The 14,711-nt window shown below is 48.2% G+C and overlaps 1 protein-coding gene across 2 annotated transcripts in view; it reads left to right on the top strand.

Annotated features, from left to right (window-relative positions):
• Positions 1-14,711, top strand: part of Ube4b (ubiquitination factor E4B) — a 101,951-nt gene that overhangs the window by 76,228 nt on the left and 11,012 nt on the right. For both annotated transcript variants that reach the window (XM_052178177.1, XM_052178176.1), the window contains 5 exons: positions 340-467; positions 1,221-1,319; positions 4,180-4,415; positions 9,471-9,597; positions 10,941-11,085. In XM_052178177.1, the coding sequence (XP_052034137.1) occupies positions 340-467; positions 1,221-1,319; positions 4,180-4,415; positions 9,471-9,597; positions 10,941-11,085 (735 nt within the window). The remainder of the gene's footprint in view (positions 1-339; positions 468-1,220; positions 1,320-4,179; positions 4,416-9,470; positions 9,598-10,940; positions 11,086-14,711) is intronic.

Raw genomic sequence — 14,711 nt, 5'->3', positions numbered from 1 at the left:
CCTGGCAGGCAAACATTTTGCTTGAGACTAGCACAGAAGTGCTGAAATTCAGATACAACTTGTCGGGCTCCTTCCCACTAACTGTCCAAGTTCCTGAGCCGTGGTGTCAGTGCCTGACCTCCAGCCCTGCCTGCTGGCCTCGTGCTCGGTGGTTCGCAAGGCACATCTTCCTGTTGTCTCTATTCCAAAAACAAAGACCTTGACACAACCAGCAGTGTCCCAAGGCTAGTCAGAGATACTAGAACCTAGACCTCTCCTCTCCTGGCCCCTCCCCGCCTACTCATGCTGAGGTGCTTGGCGCTGGCCTGATCTACGGTTGGGGTACATCTGCCTCCACAGAAACTGGTACGGTGCAAGGCCTGTGCTGACGCTGGCTTACTTGACGAGAGCTTCCTAAGAAGATGTCTGAATTTCTACGGCCTTCTCATTCAGCTGATGCTGCGTATCCTGGACCCTGCGTATCCTGAGTGAGTGCGCTATCCTCTGCCTCGTCCTCACTGTGGCTACTGACTGGGCTGGCACCATCGTTCCTCAGTCAGCTAAAGCCAGATCCCTACCCTCCTGGGGATTGTGTTTCAATTGTCAGATTGCAGATACATAAATACATGCAAAGCTGTATTAGTATTTCCCCATGTGTTTTTTTAATGGCCATCAGTTTTAAAACTTTGCTATAACATTGGATGGCTAGAAAAGGAAGTTCATAAATTGGAAGCAAAGTGCTACAGATAATAGGCCCCAGAGCCTCCAAAGCACCGAGTCGAGGAGAGCCGTGGACACGACGGTCACTGCTGTTGTCTGAAGTTTACTGTGAACCTCCAAGGTCACAGGTATTGTTGAGGTTAGCCTTTTAGGTGTTCCTAAAAGACTGGGAAAGCGTGTATAAAATATATGCTGGCTTTGACCCCACAGTATGAGTTGCTGGAAATGACCAAATAAGGCCTCTGGGTTTCTTTGTAACTATTGAGTAGTTCCCATTGTAACCACTGCCCTAAGTCTAGCAGGGAGTGAAGCTGAGTTTGCAAAGGCTTTCCAAAGCATGTCCACGCCTCCCTCATCCGTCTGCACATCCAGAGGTCATGGCTGTTTGTGTTCTTTATACACAGGTGTGTTACACAGTAAGGGCTGCTCTTTCCAAGATATGGTATTTACAAGTACAACCTGGCAATCAGCGTGCCATGATGTCATTTGCAAGTTGTGCCTTTTTTTTTTCTCCTCTACAGCGTAACACTGCCCTTGAGTTCAGAAGTCCCCAAGGTATTTGCAGCATTGCCTGAGTTCTATATAGAAGATGTTGCTGAATTTTTATTTTTTATTGTACAGTAAGTACTTCACATACTCTATGTTCTTATGCTTGTACACTGTGCGTGGTGCCGTGAGCTGTGTGACGTGTAACACGGCTTCCCTTAGTCTGAGGTCATGTAACTGAATGTTACCTGAGGTCATGTTACCTGAATGCTACTCAGAAATTGGAAAAATAAACCCTGTTCCGCAGCAGCTGATTCCACTGTCATCTTCAGAACAGAAGCAGTGGCACATTCTCTGTGAAACCTGAGCGGAGTGTTTGATAATTAAACATGTCCCTGAGAAGTGCCCCAGTAAATATACAAACCAAAAAAATCCACAGCTGTGTTTAAATTTAAACCAAAACTGTGTCCGTTTCTAGGACTGGAGAAGCTGTGTAAAGAACTGGTTTTATCTTATCTGACTTTTGAGAGGAGTTAGGTTTTTTGTTTGGAATTTTGTTTCCTAAAATCCTCATTTCAGGGGCTTGAGCCCTCACTGGCTCCTCAGTGAGACCCCTCAAGTTAACTGCCCAGCATGTAAAGGGAGCTGGACTCAGTACACCCTGGACTCAGTACAGATACACCCTGGACTCAGTCCCCTGGTACACCCGAAAACAAAAAGCAAAACACAACCCTCCAGTTTTCATTTTGGAGCTGTAAGAGGTAATTCCTCATCCCTGTGACACCATGGGAAAGGTGCTGGCTAGCGGAGGAATGTCTGTGATGTCTGGTTTCAAACGCAGAAGCAGCATAGACCAGCAAAAGGCCAAATCCAAAGTAAAACAAAGCAAGTTTGCATTATATCATAAAAGCAAGCCACCCCAGGCAGAGCATGGTGGTGCACTCCTGTAACCCCAGCACCTGGAAACTCTCAGGAGCACTGTGAGTTCCGGGCCAGCCTGGTCTACATAGTGAGCCTCTCCCTCAATCAGCAAAAGACCAGACAAGCTGTCTCCATGCGGGCCCAGTCAATAGTGGCAGTGGATTTTTGAGTGACATGAATATTTTTTCTCAGCATTATATTGATTCTCTCTGAATTTGACACCAGGCACCCCAGTTCCACTCATCTCTCCACCCCCTTGTATGTATCCTTCTCCATCTTCACATCCTCCCCTCCAAAGAAAACAGAACACAAAAATCAAGCAAAACGTAAAAACATCTCATCTTGGAAGCTGCACTGTATCACAGTGTGTCACACAGTATAACTTTGTCCTTACATCTTTCCTTGCAAATGTCCATTGCAATGGGTCACTGGGCTGCTTCCTCCGGCTTTCTCCACACCATCAGTACTGGATCCTCACCAGGACTCTTCCCAGATAGCCTGTTGTCGCCCTGTGTCATGGAGGTCTCTCAGCTCTGGATGTGCAGGACCAGCCCTTTCGTAGATGAGGCAGATGCTGGGGCAGAACAACCCCAGCCTGGGTTTGGATAGTAAATGAGCCAGGTAGCCTGCTAGCCGCACCGGGCTGCCAGGGCCAGCTCTGCTCTGAAGTCCAGGTGAGCTGCAGAGCCTGCTCTCCCTAGTGCTACAGGCGTGGCAAGAGATTTAAAGGTGATTAAAGGTTCAGTCAATGAGTAAACTGTGTTAGAATTTAAATAATCATATTTTTTTAAAAAACGTTTTTTTTTTATTTTTATTTATTTATTATATATAAGTACACTGTAGCTGTCTTCAGACACCAGAATAGGGTGTCAGATCTCTTTACGGATGGTTGTGAGCCATCATGTGGATGCTGGGATTTGAACTCATGACCTTCGGAAGAGAAGTCGGTGCTCTTACCCGCTGAGCCATCTCTCCAGCCCAAATAATCATATTTTAAAGTTTATTCTAAGCACAGTAATATAAAGAGACTCACTTAAAATTTTAATTTCTTAAAATTCGAACTTTTTTTTTTTTTTAATTGGCTAGAGAGATGAGATGGGTCAATAGTTAAGAGCACTGGCTGCTCTTCCAGAGGTCTGGAGATCAATTCCAGCAATCACGAGGTGGCTCCCACCCATGTATCCATGTAGGATCCGATGCCCTCTTCTGGCATGCTGGTGTACATATAGAGAGAGGACTCATTTACAGAGACTGGGTTTCTTTGTGTAGCTCTGGGTGTCCTGAAACTCATCACTCTGTAGGTCAGTCTGGCCTCAAACTCAAGAGATCCACATGCCTCTGCCTCCCGAGTGGTGGGATTAAAAGTGTATGCCACCACTGCCTAGCTAACAAGATTTTAAATTACATGTATTTATTTGTGTGTGCCTGGGGTCCTTGAATGGTACAAAGCTCCTGCGAAGGGCAGAGGGCAGTTTGTAGCAATTGTTTCTCTCCTGCTAACAATTGGGTCCTAGAGATGGAACTCAGACTGTCTATTGTGAAGCTGGGTGTGGCCATGCCTTCCAATAATACCAGAGTTTGGGAAGTAGAGGCAAAAGATAACAAGTTCAAAGCCAGTGTAAGCTATATAGTGAATTTGAGGCCAGTTGAAGTTATTTAAAAGATTCTGTCTTTTAAAATAAGTAAATAACCCCCCATCCCACTTTTGGACAGTGGAGATCTTTTTGTGAAGTTTCAGTTATGGCCTCTGCTTACTTTCTAAAGCGTATTGCAGCCAGCACTCAGGTTTGCTTTAGATCCGCGTGGTTCCAGTGTGTGCCTCCAGGCACCCAGTGCCCGCTCCTCTGCTGTGCCCTGTCTAACCAGGCAGAGGCACCCAGTGCCCGCTCCTCTGCTGTGCCCTGTCTAACCAGGCAGAGGCACCCAGTGCCCCCTCCTCTGCTGTGCCCTGTCTAACCAGGCAGAGGCACCCAGTGCCCCCTCCTGCTGTGCCGTCCCTTCCCTGCCCAGCGAGCTCTGCGCAGCTGTGGTGGCTCACCGTATGTTCTCACTGTGTGTTCTCGCTCTGTGCAGATACTCTCCTCAGGTGCTTTACGAGCCCTGCACTCAGGACATTGTGATGTTCCTCGTTGTGATGCTGTGCAACCAGAACTACATCCGAAACCCTTACCTGGTGGCCAAGCTGGTGGAGGTCATGTTCATGACCAACCCCTCCGTCCAGCCGAGAACTCAGAAGTTTTTTGAGATGATTGAGAACCATCCTCTCTCTACCAAATTGCTGGTCCCTTCCCTCATGAAGTTCTATACAGGTAGGTTTCTATACAGGTGCCTTGTGGAAGGTGGTAATGTACTTGAAGCAAGATTGTTTCAGAGTGAACTTCAATCTAAATCTGTGACCTAGATCCACAAGTAGATAAATAAATAATCCTGCCATCAAGGCTCGGACATCCGCTTATGCAAATCACTCACTAACCCCAGCTCAGAGCACAGGCTGTTTCGTGCCTTCTCTGCCGGCCTCTTAGAGCTCACAGAGGCTGCTGCTGCCTGTGCCGCCGGCTTCTGGTGGTTTATACTGTCTGTTGTTAGTCCAAGATGTTGTCATCTGAGTTGTTTGCTCTTGAGTTTAGAGTCTCTGATATATGACACCATCCTGTAGTTGAGTTTTCAAGGAGAAGGAACAATAGAGAGTTTGATATAAGCATTCTAGATTATCCTTGACAGACCTACCGCAGCAAGCCTGAGGCTGTAGCTTAAGCTTCTGAGAAAAAGAAAAAAGCAACAAGAAAAAGTTTATTGGGTTTCACCTGAGCCAGAGAGCTGAGCCTTCTGGGGTCAGTAGGAGTCTCCCACATTCCTTAGTCTATCACATTTGCCGAACTCCTGACATTTGCTAGGTACTGTTTGCTGTGCTCAGTCACACTTGGAAATGACGGGGCATGGAGACTGCTGCAAGGAGAGCCTCCACTTCTGGTCAGATCAGATTCCACATTTTTGACTAACAAAATTTGACTTTTGAATTGTCAGGTTAATCTGTCTGCTAACAAAGGCACAATCCTGTGCTAGTGGCAGTTTCCAGTTTGTGGGTTCCTCGGAATACGCCCTGCCTTCTCATCTTCTGTAGAATCTGGCACTTCCTGGCCATGCAGTCCAGTGTCTGGCATTTAGTACACCTTGCTGAACTCCACAGAAAATCCAGCCTGGTGCTGTTAACAGGTGGATTCTTTGAGGATTCCCAGGGTTCCCTCTGCCTGTTTGGACGTAGGGATAGCCATTTCTTCCACCCTCTAAGGGGCTCGCAGAATCTGCCTACTTCTCTTTCCCTTTGTCACTATTACTTTGTTATATCTGGTGTTATATCTCCATCCACCTACTTAGACTCTTATGTCTGAAGTAAGCACTTGCTGTCTTGAATATTTTGATAAAATTCTTTCTTTGGAGACAGTCCAGTGCATTGGGGCACCTTTTGGGGAGGAAGTTCATCAATCTCCTAGCCATGGTCAGGATAAGCTCATCGTATTTAGGTACAAATGATGCCTTGTGTGTATTCAGAACAGGAACAGTATGGCACAGTACACTGCAGGTTGGAGGCCAGCCTGATCTATATAAGGAGTTCCAGGCCAGTCAGGGATACTTAGTGAGACCCTATCTCAAAAACAAACAAACAAACAAATGTATTGAAAAATGCAAGTAATAGCCACATTTCTTAGGAGGTATGTATTAATATTAAAAAAAAAGACTTTTGTTAAATGTAATCATTTGATGGTCTGGATCTGTTACTGTAGCTTCATGAACAGTGTGTGGGGGGAGAGAGCACGCGCACAAGAGAGAGAGAGAGAGAGAGAGAGAGAGAGAGAGAGAGAGAGAGAGAGAGAGAGAGAGAGAGAGAGAGAGAGAGAAAGCACTGGAGCACTGGTATGCCTGAAAAGCCTGTGGGTGGGTATCATCTGCCCCTTCTCTCTGTGGTGGAGCACAGTGCCCTCTGGTCTGAGCCCCTCCGTAGTCATGGGTAGATGACACCTTTCCTAATAATAGTTGCCACTTGTGGTCACTTGATCCGAGTAGCTGTCAAAAAGATGGGTACTATAAATACCTCCATGTTATAAGTGAGGAAACTCGAGCTTAGAAAGGTCAGGAAGCTTGCTGAAGGTTAACGCCCAGTGAGTGACAGGTGCTCGGCAGCTGAATGCCAGCACAAGTGTGCCCGACCGGCCACTCTGCCCGACCCAACGCGCTGCTGTACTCCTGTGCTTAGCAGAGCTTTGACCCTGCAGACGCTTCAGTCTCCCATGGGTCTGCACAGCAGCCCACCAAGATCTGCCCAGTAGATCCTGTCCCTCAATAGACTGCCCCCAAGATAGGACTTAGAGTCGTATATCCCAAGGTCAGCTGCAGGAACCAGCATCTCTCAGAACATGGAGTATAGGAGGAACTTATGCACTGTCTTGTTTCAAAAATAAAATTAGACTTCAAAAGAAGAGAGGGTTTTAGATGAGTCCTAACCGTCTTCCTTAAGGACGAATTCTGAGGCTCTGAAGGCTATGGATACATCAAGACTTATTTCCAGGCTCCTTCCCCAGAGCTGACTGGCTGCACAGAGGCAGGAGGCAGGGCAGGCTTCATCACTAATTTAGCAAAGTTTGTGTTGGGCCTACTGGGCGAGGACCCCAAGATCCCTCATGGAGGCAGACATGGAAGAGCTGGAAGAGTTGGGGACAGTAGATGTGGGAGAAAATGGGTTACTCTCGAAAGGTGGTCTAGGCACGGATGCAGACGGGAGCATCAGTCGCTCTCACCCAAGGAACGACAGAAAAGGAAGGCAGTGAGGGACCCTGGAAGATGGCCGCAGGAAGCCTTGTTAGGCTGGGCATGGCGGTGCGCACCTTCAGTCCCAGTGCTCAGGAGGCTGAGTCAGGAGGGTCTATCTCTAAGATCAAGGCCAACCTGGTCTGCATAGTTAGTTCCAGAACAGGTGAGGCTTAGGGGATTAGCAAGAGTCAAGCCCACGTAAGGACTTGGGAATTGGAAGTGGAGCAGTATGATTTTGAGGGACATTTAGGAGCAAATAAAAGATGTGTAGAGAGGGGTACTGATGGGCACTGGGCTAACACGAGTAGCTTAGCTGGGTGGGGGGTGGGGTAGCCTCAGATGACAGTGCAGCTGTGCTGGCCTCCTGCTTTCTGTCCTTGGCAAGCTTGGCTTCAGTCGCTGCTGACATCTTCGCTCACGCTTTTACGTTAGTTCATCCAGAGAAGAGTCGGCTTGGCAAGCATACATAAATACTGTCAGGCCGCAGCATGCTAGGGACTTTTTAGACTTCTTTTATTATTAAACAACTGGGTTTTCATCTCCCCAAATGTAGACTTAGGAAAATACAGCAAATATGAAGAAAGGCGAGACAACGTTGGTTAGGGAACTTGTGCGATGCGTGCCAGGCTCTGGGTCCAACCCACAGCGCAGTGCAAGATGGGAGCAAGCAGAAGTTAAACGTCACAGGTCATCTGTGTGCTCAGAGCCTGTGTGATGTTTTCTTCAAATCTGTTGTAGCTTTTATATTTGTTTTATTTAGGCGGGGTGGGTGGGTTCTTGCATGAATAGATGTCAGAGGACAAATTGCAGTATCAGTTATGTTCCTAGCATGTGGGCCCTGAGGCTTGAACGCAGATCTTCAGGCTTGGTGGCAAGCGTTTCTTCTTACTGAGCCATCCAGCTGGCTCTCAATCCCTTTTTAAAAAGCTGCCATTAGACCCAAGCTATACATTTGTCTTCATAATTGTGGGGGGTGGGGGTTGTGTACAAGTGACTGCCCTGGAACTCGCTTTATAGACCAGGCTGACCTCACAGTCAGAAATCCACCTGCCTCTGCCTCCAGTGTGCAGGGGGCGGGGTTAAAGGTGTATGCCCCCCCACTGCCCTGTATAACTGTGGTTTTCAGCTAATGTGTATAAAGCAAGTTTGTCTTAGACATTTGGATTATTAATAATTTTTTCGGGTCACCAGCGGTTCTTCTGTTTGGTGCAGTGGTGGAGCAGTTGCCTAGTGTCTCAAGGCCCTAGGTTCAAATACCAGTATTGTAAAAATAAAAATAAATGAAGTATTTTCTTGGTCATATTTGGAAATCGGTCTTTGAACATTCCGTGGGCATTTTCTTGAGCAGCATTGATAGACCAGTGAGTGGAAAGCTTACAGATTGCTGTGCTACTGTTTGCAAAATTGTTGATGACTGGGGCTTGTTATATTAAGACACTTAATCGTGTATCCAGAGTGGCCTCTCAGTGCAGGGATTACAGGCATGAGCTACACACCCTCTACCAGTTGTCTTCAGAGAGTGAGTCGCTGTTTGTTGCCCCAGCACATGCAGTGTGCCTGTTCTCCTGACTCCTCACCTCTGTTTAACCAATAACAGCTGTACCGTGCTAAAAAAGCTAACCCATTTTAAGTACCTTTACATCTTTGTTAAGCTGTGACTGCCTTTCCCTAACAGTTTTTCTCCTTTTTGTAATAAATGTGGAAGTTCTCATGCTTACGCTATTAGCCATTTGCATAACCAGGTTTGGTTTTTACTCTTAGAGTTAATGGATGCTGGTGGTGGGCATGTGAGCTGTGAATGTGTGAACTGTCAGTGTGCATTTTTGGGACATGTTTGAAAAACATGTCTGGTTCAAAAGCATTTAAACTAATAGTCATGTAAGAGGTACATATAGCCGGTCAGTTGTGGCGCATGCCTATAATCCCAGCACTTGGGAGGCAGATGCAGGCGGATTTCTGAGTTGGAGGCTAGCCTGGTCTACAGAGTGAGTTCTAGGACAGCCATGGCTATACAGAGAAATCCTGTCTCAAAGAAAATAAAAACCAAAACAAACAAACAAGAGGTACATATAAAATTCAGCCTAATTTTCATTTCTGCCCAGAGCTGCATACGTGAGCTGCTGTGGAATCTGCTTGAGTTAATTAGCTGACAGTGGGAGCAGCGCTGAGAGAGCTTTCCCGTGCGGGAGGGAGTTGACAGTGTCTAGAGATGCAGGCTCTCTGGCACATTCCTGCAGATGTTGTATCCATTGCAGAGTTTTATCTTGAAACTTTGGTCTTTAAAATCACAGAGCGGTGCACATTCACCCCGGCACTCTGGGAGAGACTGACTCTCTCTGACTCCAGGCTGTGCGGGCGGGGCTACATGATGACACCCAGTCTTTAAAATTAAGTCACACTTTCTCCTGTGCCTTTCATCTTAAGTCACACTTTCTCCTGTGCCTTTCATCTGACATACAGGTAGCACTTTCCCAGCTCTGTTGTCCCGCCCTGTCACTGTATCCGGGTTGTCAGAGGCTGTGTGTCTGAGTCCTATCGTCTTTGTCTTTCCTCCTTAGATGTCGAACACACTGGGGCCACCAGCGAGTTCTATGACAAGTTCACCATTCGCTATCACATCAGCACTATCTTTAAAAGCCTTTGGCAAAACATAGCTCACCATGGCACCTTCATGGAGGAGTTCAAGTGAGTATCGGGCCCGGATGGAAATCACAGATGGGAGGCTGCTGGGAGCTTCCCAGCGGGTGCCTGGGCCTGTGTTCTTGGGTTCCTCCTCTTGCAAATAGCCACAAAGCGCTGCTTCGTGTGGACACCTACGGAATTGTCTGCTTCCTTTAGAGTTGTTAACCCTGGAAGTGGCTTACATGGCAGAATTATGGGAAATTGCATATGTGAAGTGACTTTTGTGTTTTCTCTGAATTATATCTTATTAAATGAAGTTAACTGACTGGCTCAGAAATGTTAAGAAAACATGGTGAGGTTTGGAAGCACTTTGGCTAACGTGTGCTTATGTGACAAGCCGTGTTAGTGACTCTCCATGTGCAAACTTGAAATTGCAGGGCCTGTGTAGGCCTGGTCAGTAGTTATTCCTCTAGATTATTTGCAAGTCCTTAAGAAAGAAAGATGAGTGTGAACATTGAACCCTCTGTTATCCTTCAAAGGAAGTTTCGTCCCATCCCATACCAGATCTTCCATCAGTCTAGCTGTCCTGTGTTAGCTCAGTTATTAGTCGGTGTTGCCAGCAGCGAGGTGCACCTGCTGGGTACACTGGGCTTTCTCTTTTCAGAAGTTCACAGTTTCCAGTAAATGCCTTCATTACAGCTGTCGGCAGGGTCCCCTAGACCTGAAGCTTCCCGTCTATAATACGAGTTCCTATGTACCTCCATTGATAGTATAGGGTGAATTGTCCTTCAGTGTATCTTCTTTGTGAAGAGGTTAACATTATCAGTAACCTCCATCTTCTGTTTGGGTAATTCTTGGTGCTGGAAGAGAGTTTCCTCTACTTAAAAACACATAGTTCTGTGCCATGAACCTCTCCAGCAGGAAGAATCTCAGCATTGGCCACTGTTTCACAGTGTAACTGTAAATTGTTGCCACATATGAACTACCAAGGAAATCAGCTGAGGGAATTCTGGACTGTTTCCCCGCTGACTCCACACAGCGACACAGCCACACAGCTGGCCCTGCTGCCACTAGAGTGAACTTATCACAGTGAATGGGAAGAGTAGTGGGGCCTGAGCTTGGTGGTGCCGTCAGTCTGACATCCCAGTGCTGTGATGCTGAGGCAGGAGAGTAGTTCAGAGGTCAGCCTGGGGCAGGAGGAAGACCTTTTTCAAAACCAAACCAAACCAAACCAAACCACCACCAAAAGAGTAACAGAATCTGAGGAGGGGTTGTCCTGAACTCCAGCTGTGTCATCTGCAGCAAGCTTTGCAGTGCCCTGGTATTCCGGGTGGAACCTGGGGAGGCTCACACTCAGGGAGTGCCCAGCCAGAAGTTTACCACGCCCTGTCTCACTGCCCTTTCAGTTCTGGAAAGCAGTTCGTTCGGTACATCAATATGCTGATAAATGACACGACCTTTTTACTGGACGAGAGTCTGGAGTCTCTGAAGCGGATCCATGAAGTGCAAGAAGAGATGAAGAACAAAGAGCAGTGGGACCAGCTGCCTCGGGTGAGGGCGGCCTCCGGGCCTGCGCAGGAGCCTGGGGACTGACTGGGGGACAGTGGGACCAGCTGCCTCGGGTGAGGGCGGCCTCCAGGCCTGCGCAGGAGCCTGGGGACTGACTGGGGGGACAGTGGGACCAGCTGCCTCGGGTGAGGGCGGCCTCCGGGCCTGCGCAGGAGCCTGGGGACTGACTGGGAGACAGTGGGATCAGCTGCCTCGGGTGAGGGTGGCCTCCGCACCTGCGCAATGGGCCTGGGGACTGACGGTGGGGAGACAACTAGGTCTGACTTTCTGCTGGGGCTTTCCTACCTGTAGGCTTCTATAAAGTAGCATTTCAGGTTTCAGATAGGAGACGATGCTTCTTAAAGGTTTTTATCGAAGGCTGACTCGGGGCAGAGGTTGTGGCTCCGTGGTAGAGTACTTCCACAGCACACTTATGGTCCCCAGTGGTGCCCCCAGCGCCCCCCAGGAAGAAAAGTTCACTCTCTGCTTGAGTTTCAGGCAAGAATGTTTCTTACTTTACCTAGACTAGCCATCAGGCCTCCTCTCAAAGCCAGATTCTCATTGTCAAAAACAGTCTGGTGTTGAGAACTGTAGAGATAGCTCATCAGCTAAGAGCACTTCACTGTTGTAGAAGACCCAGCTTTAGTTCCCAGCACCCACATCAGACAGCTCACAATGGCCTCCAGATCACGTCTGATGCTCTGATGTCTTCTGGCCTCATGGGACTCCTTCACACACAAAATGCACACAAACTCACTCGTGCACACACACATTCATATAAATAAAAACATATACAAACATTTGTGTGTGTGTATATATACATTATACATACACACACACACACACACACACACACAATCATAGGGTTGAGGTAAAACTCAGGAATGGAACTCAAGCTTAACAGGTGGGGAGGCCCTGGATTCTAGAACTACCACCAAAATCTTTTTAAAATAATATCTTAAACTCAAGAAATGAGAAGCCTTTCCTAATGCATCATGGATACTTTCTCAGCCTTATTTAACGGGCTGTTTAGAGAAATGTTTAATTGTATATATTATGCTCTATGACTGTGTCATAGCCAGGAAATAACTCTCAGGCTTCTGTCTGCTGAGCAAGAATTGGGTTTGCTCACAATGCCTCTGTAGGTGTGTAAGCATCAACCAGGACCCTGCTGGGGCTTTCTCTCTTCTGTCGATCTTGGTTTTTATTAGACAGACGCCAGGTTCCATGAGCAATACCTGCTATACCAGCGGCAGTGCGCTGCCCTCTCCTAAGTGGAAGCCATTCAGATGGCTCCTGGGAACCCGGGACTTCCTGACAACTCCAGGGAGTGTCATAATGGGCTTGGGTTAGCTCAGAATCAAAGCAGCTTTCCACAGGGTCCCACCCTCGTGGGGAGACCCTGGTGGAAAGGGGCAGCAGTGCTGAGATCACTGTGAGGCAGGGTTGAAGTCCTGTTGTTGAGGAGTCAAAAACATCCTCACTATAGGACACTGAACATTAAAGGGAACTTTTTTCTTTTCTTTTGTTTTTTTTGTTTGTTTGTTTGTTTTTGTTTTTTGAGACAGGGTTTTTCTGTGTAGACTTGGCTGTCCTGGAACTCACTCTGTAGACCAGGCTGGCCTTAAACTCAGAAATCCACCTGTCTCTGCCTCCCAAGTGCTGAGATTAAAGGTGTGTGCTACCACCGCCTGGCAGGGAGCTTTTTCTTGAGACATAGAGTCTCACTCCAATGTGATGCTGGTTCCCCTGGAGCTCACAGAGCTCCATTTGCCTCTGCCTTCTGATTTTTGGAAGTAAAGATGTGTGGACCATAGCTCCGTTTAGGGGAGGTTTTCATCACAGGTATTCCTGCAGCTGTGATAAGAATTTCACATCTTGCTCCTTCTGCAGCATTCTGCCTGGGGGACTCTCCCTGGAGCAGTGGCCCCACAGCCTTTGCCTGCTGCTGCTGAGATAATGGAGGCCTTCCACTGGGTCCTGTGTTTCTCCTACTGTCTCTCCTCCCATGACCCTGGGTTCATTTCTAAAGAGTCTTCAACCATCCTTAATATGTTAGATGCTCTCCCATGCAGACATGGCCAGGGGTCCACGCAGCCCCCCTCACTCTGCTGATCAGGGCCTCTGCGGCACTTGATCGTCCTCCGTGTGATTTAGACCAGTTACTCTCTTAGAAGTTGGGCTCTGGGCCTGAGGCCCATTCTCTCTGTCACTGTCAGGGCATTTACTTGAGACAAATACTATTGATTCTTCCCTTAATGGATTTTTTAAGACACAAGTTGTCTCTAAGGTCTGCTCACCAACAGCTCGTCCTTGACCGCCGCCCCTGGTGGTCCTGGCTTCCTTCCACTTCATCACCCAGCCTCGGAGCAGTGGCAACTCCAGAGCCCAGGCCTCTGATTTTGAGTCCCCCACCCCTGCCCTGGGTGATTCCTCAATGGGGCACTTACAGGAAGAATGTGGAAGGTCTCTGTCAGAAATGGTTGCTCACTCAACACCAGCAGTGTGTCATTCCTGTGTGTCAATCTGTCCCGTCTCCACTATCCTCACCCCCGCCCCCAACCCTGAGCCTCCCACAGCCAAACACTCCCGAACATTCCCTGGTGCCTCTGCTTGAAGTCACTGCCAGGTGATCTCATCTTTTCCAGGGCTTTAAATATCTGCATTTTATAGACTGCAAAACATAGCCGTCTGCTTAGAGCGCTCCTGCCTGCAGGCCTGAGCAATGTGGCCTGCTCTGCTTTGGCTGTCCCTTAATTGCCTCAGTCCTGACTTTCCCGCATTGTCCTTTAGGTCTCCTCTCTGAGTCATGACAACCTCAATCAATGGCAGCTTCATTTTGCCGTTTCCTTGGTTGCCCATGATTAGTCTGGATGCGGTGTGTACCCCTGTAATGGCAGCACTTAGGGTTTGAAGGCAGGAAGGTCAGGAGGAATGTGTGTGGCCTCTTCCTTCTACTTCCAGGTCACCATTCTGCATTGCCCGCATTATTGCAGGAGCATACTCTCATCCTCTCAGCCTCCACCCTTACCAGTACACAGGACAAAAGGATGCCCCTTCTCACACAACGGCTTGCGGCTGGCGTGCTTGCACGCTCTTTACTGCCCCTTAGCTCCTGACACCCTGTCCCCACTCCCTCTACTCCTCCTCTGGCTACTCCCCTCCAGCTACCCACTCCAGCTACTCCCCTCTTCAGCTACTCCCCACTCCAGCTACTCCCCTCCAGCTACTCCCCCCTCCAGCTAATCCCTCCTCCAGCTACTCCCCCCTCCAGCTACTCCCACACGGACCTTTCCCATGCACTTCCTCTTTGCATTCACTGCCCCTCTTGCTACAGTGCTGTTTACCGAGACTGAAATCCTGGCTGAAATCCCGGCTGGGGCTTGCTGACCCCAGCATCGTTCCCTACTTTACTCTCCTCAACCAAGCCTCCCCAGTTCACTGTTAGCCTTTCTGTGTGTCTATTCGGGGTGTGTGATACCTTATTAAGCAAAGTCTGTAACAGTTGGGAGTCTCTCTGGACTATTGCTGTTTCAGTCCCATGCCTAAGGACATACATACCATAGAGGGGGAGATACAGCTCAGCACAGCCTCCAGGACCTGAGATGTCCTTCTCCCACTGAGATACC

Source organism: Apodemus sylvaticus, chromosome 3 (assembly GCF_947179515.1).
Source record: "Apodemus sylvaticus chromosome 3, mApoSyl1.1, whole genome shotgun sequence".
NCBI lineage: Eukaryota > Metazoa > Chordata > Mammalia > Rodentia > Muridae > Apodemus > Apodemus sylvaticus.
This window is presented reverse-complemented; position numbering and strand designations above follow the sequence as displayed.